The sequence below is a fragment of the Mandrillus leucophaeus genome, unplaced genomic scaffold (assembly GCF_000951045.1).
Source record: "Mandrillus leucophaeus isolate KB7577 unplaced genomic scaffold, Mleu.le_1.0 Scaffold418, whole genome shotgun sequence".
NCBI classification, from domain to species: domain Eukaryota; kingdom Metazoa; phylum Chordata; class Mammalia; order Primates; family Cercopithecidae; genus Mandrillus; species Mandrillus leucophaeus.
Genome location: NW_012104454.1, coordinates 1,208,445 through 1,221,351, shown reverse-complemented (window position 1 = coordinate 1,221,351; position 12,907 = coordinate 1,208,445). Strand labels below are relative to the sequence as shown.

Below are 12,907 nucleotides of genomic sequence, written 5' to 3'. Positions count from 1 at the left end.
TGCACCACTGCACTCCAGCCTAGGCGACAGAGCGAGATTCCATCTTGGGGGAAAAAACAAAACAAAACAAAAAAACACACACACACAACCAAACTTCGACAAATGGCACTATATTAAACCAAAAAGCTTCTGCATAGCAAAGGAAACAACAGAATGAAGAGACAACATGTAGAACGGGAGAAAATATTTACAAACTATCCATCTGACAAGGGACTACATTGTGGAATATACAAGAAACTCAAACTTAACAATTAAAATAATAATAATTTCATGAAAAAGTGGGCAAAGGATCTGAATAGACACTTCTCAAAACAAGTAATAGAAACGGCCAAGATCTATATCTTTAAATGCTCAACATCACTAATTATCAGGGAAATACAAATCAAAACTACAATGAGATACCATCTCACACCAGTCAGAATGGCTATTATTGCAAAGTAAAAAAATAACAGATGCTGGCAAGGTTGTGGAGAAAACGAGAACACTTATACACTGGGGATGGGAATGTAAATTAGTTCAGCCACCATGGAAAGCAGTTTGGAGATTTCTCAGAGAACTTAAAACAGAGCTACCATTCAACCCAGCAACTCCATTACTGGGTATATACCTAAAGGAATATAAATTCTTCTACTGTAAAAACACATGCACACATTTCATCACAGCACTATTCGCAATAGCAAAGACACAGAACCAACCTACATGCCCATCAACAGTGGACTGAAAAAAGAAAATGTGGTACACATATACTATGGAATACTACGCAGCCATAAAAAAAGAACAAAATCATGTCCTTTGCAGCAGCATGGATGGAGCTGGAAGCCATTAAGCAAATTAACACAGAAACAGAAAACCAAATACCACGTTTTCACTTATAAATGGGAACTAAATACTGAGTACACATGGACACAAGGAAGGGAACAATAGACACCAGGGCCTACTTGAGTGTGAAGGGTGAGGATCAAAAACTACCTATTACGGCCAAGTGTGGTGGCTCACACTATAATCCTATCACTTTAGGAGGCTGAAATGGACAGATCACTTAAGGCCAGAAGTTTGAGACCAACCTGGTCAAATGGTGAAACCCGTCTCTACTAAAAATACAAAAATTAAATTAGCAGGCATGGTGGAATGTGCCTGTAGTCCCAGCTATTAGGGAGGCTGAAGAGGGAGAATTGCTTGAACCTGGGAGGTAGAGGTTGCAGTGAGTCAAGATCGTGCCACTGCACTCCAGCCTGGGCAACAGAACAAGACTCCATCTCAAAAAATATAAAATACAAATACAAAAATCAGCGGGGCGTGGTAGTGGTGGCACACACCTGTAGTCCCAGCTACTCGGGAGGCTGAGGCAGGAGAATCACTTGAACTCAGGAGGCAGAGGTTGCAGTTGAGCCAAGATTGCACCACTGCACTCCAGCCTGGGCAACACAGATTCTCTCTCAAAAAAAAAAAAAAAAAAAAATCTGTACACCAAACCGCTGTATCATGCAATTTACCCACGTAACAAACCTGTATACGTACCTTCTGAACCTAAAATAAAGGTTAGGAAGAAAAAAACAGATATATATATATATATCAATCACAAATATGTACAAATATTATGGATCAATAAACAATAAATAGATTGTTTTCAAAATAAAGGTGTCATTTATGTGGTTCACCCTGTCAGACTTCAAGACTTGGGCAATTTAGATTAATATGGTTCAGAATACAGGTATGTTCTGCGGCCTAATAAATTAAGCCAAAGTGACACCACAGAGGCTGTATCACTAGCTCAAAGCTCTCCTTGACCACCATGTTCCAATATTCCCTCACCTGCCCTCTGTGCCTCCTACCCACCTGATAATAAGCACCAGCAGCATTGGCATCGCCATACGTGGAAAACTGATTGTAGCTGTAGTCATCCCCAGGCTTAGGCATCCAAGGGGCCCCACTTGAGCCTGCTGCCATCTTGAATTCAAGGGGGGCATTGGCTGCATCGTCCTGGAAAGCCGGCTCTGGTTCCGTGCCTGGAGGCAGCTCTTCAGGGACAGTGGGGATGGGGTAAGGGTATGGCTCAACTCCAGGTGGCTCGGCCTTTTCAGGGAGGGAGAAAAAGTTTTCGGGGGCTACTTCCTCATCACTGTCGTCTTCCTCCTGTGTGATCTGCTTTGTCACCTGCAGGGCAGCACTCTTGGCAGCAGCCTTGATAGCAGAGGGCGATGGAGTGGTGGTTGTGGTGCCCACAACAGGGGCAAGAGAGGAAGTCTTGGTCTTAGAAGCCAGTCTGGAGGGCTTAGTATCAGGGGAGCCATCCGAGGGTTTGCGGGAGAAGGCATGGGGCAGGAGCAACCTGTTAGTCTCTTTCACAGTCAGGTTTTTAGGTTGGGGAAGCAAGGCAGACAAACCAGTCCCCTCGCCGGATCCCTGGTGAGCCCAGGTTTGGGGTAGGAGGCAAGAAAGATGACAAGTGAGATTTTATGTACTAGCAACACCAAAAACAACAATTACAGATAAGTTCTCTAGCCTAAAGTCTTACCAGCCCTTGTTTCCTCCTTACTTCCATCCACTCAGACCACCCAATCTGGGCTTGACTCCTGCTACCTCAGACCTTTCTGCGGGCTGCTTCTCCCAAGGTGAGGTATCATTCTTCTTCCTTCCATCCCAACCCAGCTCCACTGCCCTCTTCCACAGAGCGAGCCTTCCTCAACTCTGTGTCTTCAACAAATACGATGCTCTTAACCTCACATCATCCTTCCTCCCAAAAAGCCCAGGTCTCTCCAGCTCATCACTCAACCTCTCTCCATGTCCTGAAGGGACCTCTTAACACAAGAGCCCTCGCATTCCTTCGGAACACTACCCAAAATCAGGAACCAGGCTCTGTCCAAAAGAGACATTCATACTGCTGCCAGAAGTTCCCTCCCGGCCAGGCGCAGTGGCTCATGCCTGTCATCCCAGCACTTTGGGAGGCTAAGGTGGGCAGATCACGAGGTCAGAAGCTCCAGACCAGCCTGGCCAACATACTGAAGGCCCGCCTCTACTAAAAATACAAAAATTAGCCGGGCGTGGTGGCGGGTGCCTATAATCCCAGCTGGGCCCTGTAATCCCAGCTACTTGGGAGGCTGAGGCAGGAGAATTGCATTGAACCCAGGAGGCGGAGGTTGCAGTGAGCCAATATCATACCACTGTACTCCAGCCTGGGTGACAGAGTGAGACTCCGTCTCAAAAAATAAAATAAATAAATAAATAATAGTCCCTTTGCCTAATCAAGGGAGAAAGCTAACCCTGAGCAAGACCCCTCGGCAGTGCTAATGGTGCCTTAGAAAGACTGGAGGCCCAGCACGCTCAACAAGGAAGCAGTGAGTCCAGAGACTGCAAGGTGCCTCACACAGCTTTTTCCAGCCCTTTAAATTGCTCTCCTTGTCACCATCCCCAGAGCACAGGAAACAGGATTTCCTTTGTCTTTTCTTTCCCCCCTTAGATAGGAACCTGAAGCCTCAGTGTGGATGGAGCAGCTCCCTCAGGACTTAAGTGCTAAAGGTATTTTTTTTTTTTTTTTTTTTTAGTCGGAGTCTTGCTCTGTCACCCAGGCTGGTGTGCAGTGACATGATCTCAGCTTACTGCAACCTCCACCTCCCAGGTTCAAGCAATTCTCTGCCTCAGCCTCCCGAGTAGCTGGCATTACAGGGGCCCAAACCATGCATGCCTGGCTAATTTTTGTATTTTTAGTAGAGACGGGGTTTTACCATCTTGGCCAAGCTGGTCTTGAACACCTGACCTGTGATCCACCCCCTCGGCCTTCCAAAGTGCTGGGATTACAGGCGTGAGCCACAGCGCCTGGCCTAAGGGTATTTTTCAGTTACAACCATAGAATCCTACATTAGCTGACTGAAAGGGTTTTTGTAAGATCATCTTCAGTTCTTTTCAGACTTACTCAGCTTGCAAATTTCCCTAATCTAAGACATTACTGCTTTTTACAAAAATATGTAATTTTAGCATGTTTAGTGCCATCATACATACAGAGGTAGTTTTGTCAGCCAGAAATGAGTATATATATGCTGCATTTTTTTTAATCTGAAGAAAGTCCCCTACCCTACCCAAGGAAGGCCCTATAGATGTGGCATATTAGCTTGTTAATGCCAGAGTCAAGCATTTAACTTTTGATCTGTAAGCTAATTGGCCCAGCCCATTCAGAGTTCCTATTACCCAAAATAATCTCTGATTCTGCTTTCTCTATGCTAAAAGGCCAGCTTGGCCTAACTGTAGAGCTGAGGGAAATGACAATTGGAAAAACAGAATGGATATGGTCACTGTGTCACTGTCTTAGAGTACCTGTGTACTCCAGCCTTCTCAGCCAAGAAATGCCCAGAGTGAGTAAGACATTTGAGTCAAGCCACACACAACTGCTCATCTGGAGAGTGGGCTCTTCTTGCTGTGTGTGTGTTCACAAATTTGGGTTAGTCCAGCCTGGTGGCACCCAGGGGCTCCAGTTCATAGAAACCAGACTGAGGTATGGGGCAGAGCACACCCTCAGGCTACCTTTGAAGTGTCTGACTTATCAGATATCTGGGGTCATGGCTACAACACTTTGCAATCCTAGGTCCCCACTCTGCCTTAAGAGCTCACAATTCCTCTGTCTACTCATTTCTTCCTACCACCTGGAAGACTGTTCTTTACAGTCTTTAGTCTTACAGTGCGGGCGCCTTCTGAGCCAGTCCACCTCCTCCAGGAAGCTATCCTGGTAACAGGACTGCCTTTGCTCAGTCTCAGCATGCTAGCGTCATCCATGACTCCTTTTTCATCCACTATAAATGCAAACACCAGCCTCACCAGTTATCTTTCTAACTTCCACACAACTACGTCCTTCTAAGACCGCTCAGAGGTGGAAGCAACATTTAACCGAGTCAGGAGAAGGGGCAGCTTCGTACCATATACTTGAATCACACTATTTTATTTATTTTATTTTATTATTTATTTACTTATTTATTTATTTATTTTTGACAGAGTCTTGCTCTGTTGCCCAGGCTGAAGTGCAGTGGCACAATCTCAGCTCACTGCAACTTCCGTCTCCCGGGTTCAAGCGATTCTCCTGCCTCAACCTCCCAAGTAGCTGGGACAACAAGCACCCGCCACCACACCTGGCTAATTTTTGTATTTTTAGTATAGACCATGTTGGTCAGGCTGGTCTCAAACTCCTGACCTCAGGTGATCTGCCTGCCTGGACCTCCCAGTGTTGGGATTACAGGTGTGAGCCACCGTGCCAGGCAAGACAGCCACTTTATACGATCAACATCAGGTTAGAATATATAAATCACCAAGTGTGGAAGGAATGGGAAGAAACTCCTGGGGGCCAGCATAATGGTACTGAGATGAGGGGAAACAGAAGCAAACAGCAGGGAAATCATCTACTAGCACTGTCTTGTTGAGGACTTCTGGTTTCAATTACAAGGAGCTAAGTGCAGCAGTTAAGAGCTTGGACTCAATACTGGTCAGGCGCGGTGGCTCACGCCTGTAATCCCAGCACTTTGGGGAGGCCGAGGTGGGCAGATCACCTGAGGTCGGGAGTTTGAGACCAGCCTGACCAACATGGAGAAACCCCGGCTCTACTAAAAATGCAAAATTAGCCAGGTGTGGTGGCGCATGCCTGTAAACCCAGCTACTCAGAAGGCTGAGGCAGGAGAATCACTTGAACTAGGAGGAGGAGGATATGGTGAGCCGAGATCACGCCATTGCACTCCAGCCTGGGCAACAAGAGAGAAACTCCGTCTCAAAAAAAAAAAAAATTGTCAGATTGCCTGAGTCTGAATCCCAGCTCTGCCCATACTAGTTGTCTGATCTTAGGCAAATTCCTCGTTTCCTCATATGTAAAACAGGGATGATAATACTATGACTTAGGCACTATCATGAGGATGAAATCAATTAAATGCTAGTAAAGCACTTAGAACAGTGCCCAGTACACAGTAAGTGCTATTTAAATGCTTATTTTCTAGGTTAAAAATAAGATAGGGAGAAGACAGACAATTTTAACATCATTTTGACTAATCCACTTATTCTACCCTCCCTAAATAATCCTTTTACACTATATGTAATGAACTGAATTGAGTTACAATTCATCTCCCTACCACTGCCTGTCTTCCAGGAAAGGTAATACCAGCATGTTAAAGCCAGGAACAGAGTGGAGAGGGTATAGATGCACAAGATCTGAAGTTATAAAGAAAAGCAAAGCCAAACCTAAATAGTCCTCAAATATCTGTGTTTGCTCTAAACCTAATTTGAAAACTGCTGGGTGCTCTAAGTTCTGTCTTTGAGAAAATAATACAGGAAGAGAAAAAAAAATGGTTTATGTCACAACGCTTACCTGAAGGATAGTTTTCTTCTTTGTGGGTTCATCTTCCTCAGAATCTGACTAAGAGAAAAAGAAATGAAGTAAGGCCTCACTGTTTCAGGACAGTAAAGGAAACACATTAAATAAAGCACATAGGAAGGGTTGGACAACAGAGGCCATCTTGTCTGTGCCCCACCTCTGTCAGAGGTACACTCACCCCAGGCCCAGTGAAACAACACAGCTCCCTTCCTGATCTCAAACAGCTTCAGAGAAATCGGGGTATGCCTTGGCCTCCCTTGATTACTCAATTCCCCTGCCCTCGCAGACCTGTTGCACAGCCTTTTTGGCATCAATTTCTTTTCTGTTAAATTAAAACTATCTCCTCCCATTTGGTCCTTGGTGGAAAGGAAAAGCTATACCCATTCTTCTTCCTATAATTCTGTCCACTAGAAGATGAATGGGAATTGGCCTACAATTTCACCCAATCTCAGCTTCACTTTTAAAACCACTTATATAGACTACATAACCACAAAGCTGGGGAACTCCAGTGGGATTGAGTGGTGTGTTAACTACTCCTCTATGAGGCATTAAAGGTCAAAGCCATTGGAGAAATCCATTCCCTCTCCAAGTATGATCTATTGTCTGACACAGTTGTTCATGCCCAGGAAGAAAGCAGGCAAATGATGATCGTAAGGATCTGGGGCAAGACAGAAGGTCATCTGTGTTATCCTTCTGACTCATCAGGATTGTTTCTAAGACAAGCTCTCATGCTGAAAAATAGCTAAACTTTTAGCTCAATCTCAGTTCCTTGGCATCTTCAAGTCAAGGAGAACCACAAGGCATACGAATAGCAAGCTTTAACCTTTTTATTTTAAAAAATTATTCCCCCAGCCATGAAACTTAAAGCTTTCCATTTGTTCCCAGGGCCTTGGTTTGGATATCTGTAAATAAAAAAGTGATTAGGCAAGAATTTCAGATCCTATTCATCTCCAAGATTCTGTGAGAACTCAAATCCTCTGCTGTTCTATACTCGCGCTCATATCTCACAAGTTCCTTTTTGAATTTACCTGTTCCAAGGATCTTTCAATCATAATTACCTATTATATTCAAGACACTGTGCTAAGTACTGTACACAGCATTTCCTAACCAGTGTCCCAGGCAGGGCTTGGCCAGCTAGAGTCCTAGACCACTAGTCTCAGTCTGGACCATTTCCCTCAGTGTGCTTCAAAGATTCCCTGTGTGTGCCATGATATGAAAAAAGTACCTGCCCTCAAAGAATTTACAATCCAGTAAGAATAATAGGTACCCAAATTACTGTAATAAAAGGCAGTACAAGGCCGGGCACAGTGGCTCACACCTGTAACTCAGCACTTTGAGAGGCCAAGACAGGTGGATCACCTGAGGTCAGAAGTTTGAGACCACCCTGGCCAACATGGTGAAACCCTGTCTCTACTAAAAATACAAAAATTAGCTGGGCAAAAATTAGGTGGTGGGCGCCTGTAATCCCAGCTACTCGGGAGGCTGAGGCAGGAGAAATGCTTGAACCAGGGAAGCAGAGGTTACAATGAGCCAAGATCTTGCAATCCAGTCTGGGTGACAGAGCAAGACTCTGCCTCAAAAAACAAAATAAAATAAAAATAAAGGGCAGTATAAGATAAGAGCACGAAGTATGGTTCAAACATCCCCTCAATTAGTACTACCATTAAGGAAAACTGTATGGAGGTGCCTTAAGAAAACTAAGAATATAAATTTAGTCAGGCGTGGTGGTACACGCCTGTAGTCCCAGCTACTCAGGAGGCTGAGGTGGGTCACCTGAGCCTAGGAGGTCAAGGCTGCAGCGAGCCGTGATCATGTCACTGCATTCTACCCTGGGCGACAGAGTGAGAACTTGTCTCAAATACTAAATAAAAATAATAAAAATTTTTAAAAAATTAACAATAGAATTTACCATATGACAGTGTGGCACGGTGGCTCGCGCCTGTAATCCCAGCACTTTGGGAGGCCAAGGCGGGAGGATTGCTTGAGCCCAGGAGTTTGAGACCAGCCCAAACAACACGGTGAAACCCCGTCTCTACTAAAAATACAAAAGATTAGCTGGGTGTGGTGGCACATGCCTGTAATCCCAGCTACTCGGGAGGCTGAGGCAGGAGAATCGCTTGAACCCGGGAGGCGGAGGTTGCAGTGAGCCGAGATCATGCCACTGCACTCCAGCCCAGGCGACAGAGTGAAACTCTGTCTCAAAAATATAAATAAATAAAAATGCAAAAGTTAGCCAGGCGTGGTGACATGTGCTTCTCAGGAGGCTGAGGTACAAGATTGCTTGAACCCAGAAGGCGGAGGTTGCAGTGCGCTGAGATTGTGTCACTGGACTCCAGCCTGGGTGACAGAGCAGACTGTCTCAAAAAACAAAAAAAGAAAAAAAAATTAGACCAGGCATGGTGGCTCACACCTGTAATCCTAGCACTTTGGGAGGCCAAAATGGGAGAATCACTTGAGGCCAGGAGTTTAAGACCAGCCTGGTCAACACAATGAGACCCCCACCTCTAATTTTTTTTTTTTTTTTTTTAAGATGAAATAGAAAATAAAAGAAGGACCTCACTCAGAAATTTTTTACAAAATAAAAATAAATAAAAATTTAAAATAGGCCCAGTCCAGTGGCTTACACCTGTAATCCCAGCACTTTGGGAGGCCAATGAAGGCAGATCACTTGAGGTCAGGAGTTCGAGACCAGCCTGGCCAATATGGTGAAACCTCAGCTCTACAAAAAATACAAAAATTAGCTGGGCATGATGGCAGGCACCTCTGCCTGTAGTCCCAGTTACTCGGGTGACTGAGGCAGGAGAATTGCTTGAACCCAGGAAGCGAAGGTTACAGTGAGCACCAAGCTTGCACCACTGCACTCCAGCCTGGGTGATGGAGCGAGACTTGGTCTCAATAATAATAATAATACTACAAATTTTTAAATTTTTAAAATTAAAAATTAGCTGGGCATGGTGATGCACATCTGTGGTCCTAGCTACTAGGGAGGCTGAGGTGAGAGGATCGCTTGAGCCTGGGAAGTGGAAGTTATAGTGAGCCAAAATTACAATGGTAAAAGAATGTACTTCATAGAAGCAGAGCACAATGGTGGTTACCACTGAGGAGATGATGGTCAAAGGGTACAAAATCTCAGACAGGAAGAAGAAGTCTGAGGGTATTTTTGAGATCTATTGCACAGTATGGTGAATATAGCTAATAATAGTGTATTATACATTTCAAAACTGCTGAGAGTGAATTTCGAATGTTCTCACCACAAAAAAAAAAAATAATAATAAGCATTTGAAGTGACAGCTATATTAGTTTAATTATTCTGCAGTATTCATAATTCTTAATATCATCGTGTATCCTATAGGTACAATGATAAATTGTCAACTTACAATAAAAATGTTGCATCCCCTTAAAGAATCTCCTGTTTGTATTTGTGCTTCCTTTCATGTAAGTCCTTCCCCTTGTCACTCCCACCCCTCCCATATCACTGCCACCTCTCATTCTGTTACCAATCTGCGTTCTGTACTTCCTGACTCAAAACTTCTGAGAAGTCTCTCTGATGAATCTCACCTTGCTCCTTTTCACTAGGTGTCCCTACATCACTCATTTGTTTAGGGTGGCATCATATTAATTCGGGTTCATTTGTGCCTGCTCTGTAAACATTACATTTTTCACATATATTCTTGCCTTCACTCTGATGGCAAAGGGTATTTCTTTTTTTTTTTCTTTCTGTTTTTTTGGGTTTTTTTTGAGACAGAGTTTTGCTCTTGTTGCCCAGGCTGGAGTGCAATGGCGTGATCTCGGCTCACTGCAACCTCTGCCTCCCAGGTTCAAGCGATTCTCCTGCCTCGGCCTCCCTAGGAGCTGGGATTACAGGCGTGTGCCACCACGCCCAGCTAATTTTGTATTTTTAGTAGAGACGGGGTTTCTCCATATTGGTCAGGCTGGTCTCGAACTCCTGACCTCAGGTGATCCCCCTCCTCGGCCTCCCAAAGTGCTGGGATTACAGGCGTGAGCCACCGGGCCCGGCCCAGCAAAGGGTATTTCTTATAGTTGAATACTTCCTCCCAGTAGTCAGTACACAATGAGTTTAATTACTAACTGCTATCAAATATATATATATATTTTAAACCCGTAAGGGAAATCCGTCTTGGTATCTAAATGTGGGGGATAAAGGAAAGGGTGGCAAAGGAAAGCACAACCATCTACCAAGTGCTTCCTATGTATCAGGCAATTTACTCATTTTTCATTCAATCCTTATAACATTTCAAAGTAGGCATTATTATCATCTCAACCTTATGGTAAAGAAAGTAAGGCTCAGAGAGATAAAATAGGATGGGGCAGAACCAGGATCAGAACCAGTTCTGGTGCCCGTGCTTTTGTGGGAACACCACACTGAGCTGTCTGCTGCCAGGTCTGAGATTCACACTCACTAGATCCCACATGACACAGCTGAGAGAGCATGAGGCACAAAATCAGAAGCACTGGTTTGAGTCTCAGCTCTGCCCCTTACTGGCTGAGGGATCCCGCTATTTAACTTTCCCAAGACTAAGGTGCAAATAATACTTACCCATATCACAACCACAGGAGCTACTGTCAGTGAAAATGATACAAACTAAAATTCTAAACAAAGTTCAAGAAGTATTATTTTATCTGGTTTGCCAAGATATCAAACTCACCCAAGAAAAGACTTAAGCACCTGGCACCTAAGCATTTTCCACCTTTTCTCTCTGTTCTAAACTAACTCTCACTGCCCCTTATAGACTCCTGACCATCTCTCTTGTCTTTTGACCATAAAGACTTATCTCCTTTCTGGCAGACCACACAGAACCACCTCACTATGGGGTATACAAGGTTTTCATGGAGTCCCCAAATACGTTTTAACTTTGACATCCTTAGGCAACAGGTCCAATGGCAACAATCTGAAATAAACAAATTTCATCCAAATTTAAGATGATTACATTTATAAAACTATACAAGCATATTCTTATTTTTCAGATCCTTTGAAAAACAAAAAGTGGCTACTCTGAGACTGTAGCAGGCAAAATGCCCCACAGCTAATAGAATTGAAGGCCTGATCCACGGTGGAAAGAAAATTCAATTTCTCTGTAAATGTCACAGATCGTTTCCATTATACTGACAACCTGAGTTTATAGTTTAAAAGCACACACAAAAAAAACCTGTACAAAGACTTCGCAACAGTCTATTTCTAGATTTAGAGGATTGCTATGGCTACTCACAATCACTCTTCTCTTTGAACACCTTTTTCCCTTAAGACATGGTCTTGCTCTGCTGTGCCCAGGCTGGAGTAGAGTGGCACAATTACAGCTCACTGTAACCTTAAACTCCTGGTCTCAAGCAATCTTCCTGCCTCAGCCTCCCAAGTAGTTGGGACTACAGACACTTGCCCACCATGCTCAGCTATTTTATTTTTTTAATTTTTTTGTAGAGATAAAAGGCAGGGTCTCACTCTGTTGCCCAGGCTAGTCTCAAACTCCTGTCCTCAAGCAATTTACCTGCCTTGGCCTCCCAAAGTGTTGGGATTGCAGGCATGAACCACTGCACCCAGCCCAAACATCTTATATAAAACTTCTACTGACCCCTATTATAAATAATCTCATGACACACCATAAACGACAGACTCCCTGAAACAGAACACTAAAATAACAACTTCAAAAATGAGGCAAAGCGGGGATGGCCAGGCACAGTGGTTCGCCCCTATAATCCCAGCATTTGGAGAGGCCCAGATGGGAGGATTGCTTGAGCCCAGGAATTCGAGACAAGTCTGGGCACTGTAGACAGACTTCATCTCTACCAAAAAATTTTAAAAATTAGCTGGGCATGGTGGCTCATGCCTGTAATCCCAGCACTTTGGGAGGCCGAGGTGGGCAGATCACAAGGTCAGGAGTTCGAGACCAGCCTGGCCAATATGGTGAAACCCCATTCTCTACTAAAAATACAAAAATTAGCCGGGGATGGTGGCGGGCGCCTGTAGTCCCAGCTACTCAGGAGGCTGAGTCAGGAGAATCGCTTGAACCCGGGAAGTGGAGGTTGCAGTGAGCCAAGATTATGCCACTGCATTCCAGCCTGGGTGACAGATGGAACTATGTCTCAAAAAAAAAAAATTTAAATCAGCCATGGGCCTATACTCCCAACTACTCAGAAGGCTGAGGTGGGAGGACTGCTTGAGCCAAGGAGGTCAAGGCTGAAGTAAGCTAAGATTGTGCCACTACACTCCAGGCTGGGCAACAGAGCAGGACCCTGTCTCAAAAAAAAAAAAGGAAAGAAAAATGAGGCAGGAGGATCACTTGAGCCCCAGGGGTTTGAGGCCAGCCCAGAGAACATCATAAGACCCCCATCTCCACAAACAAAAAAATTCTTTTCTTTTTTTTTTTTGTGAGACAGAGTCTCGCTCTGTGGCCCAGGCTGGAGTGCAGTGGCACGATCTCAGCTCACTGCAAGCTCCGCCTCCTGGGTTCACACCATTCTCCTGTCTCAGCCTCCCAAGTAGCTGGGACTACAGGCGTCCACCACCACGTCCGGCTAATTTTTTGTATTTTTAGTAGAGACGGGGTTTCA

General features: G+C 44.5%; 1 protein-coding gene across 1 annotated transcript in view; it reads right to left on the bottom strand.

The window, feature by feature from the left end:
- The window catches only part of PRCC (papillary renal cell carcinoma (translocation-associated)), a 40,292-nt gene that overhangs the window by 10,960 nt on the left and 16,425 nt on the right, over positions 1 to 12,907 (bottom strand). Inside the window, exons 2-3 of the mRNA XM_011992811.1 lie at positions 6,335 to 6,382; positions 1,837 to 2,403 (exon numbers count right to left, since the gene is read on the bottom strand). Of these exons, the coding sequence (XP_011848201.1) occupies positions 1,837 to 2,403; positions 6,335 to 6,382 (615 nt within the window). The remainder of the gene's footprint in view (positions 1 to 1,836; positions 2,404 to 6,334; positions 6,383 to 12,907) is intronic.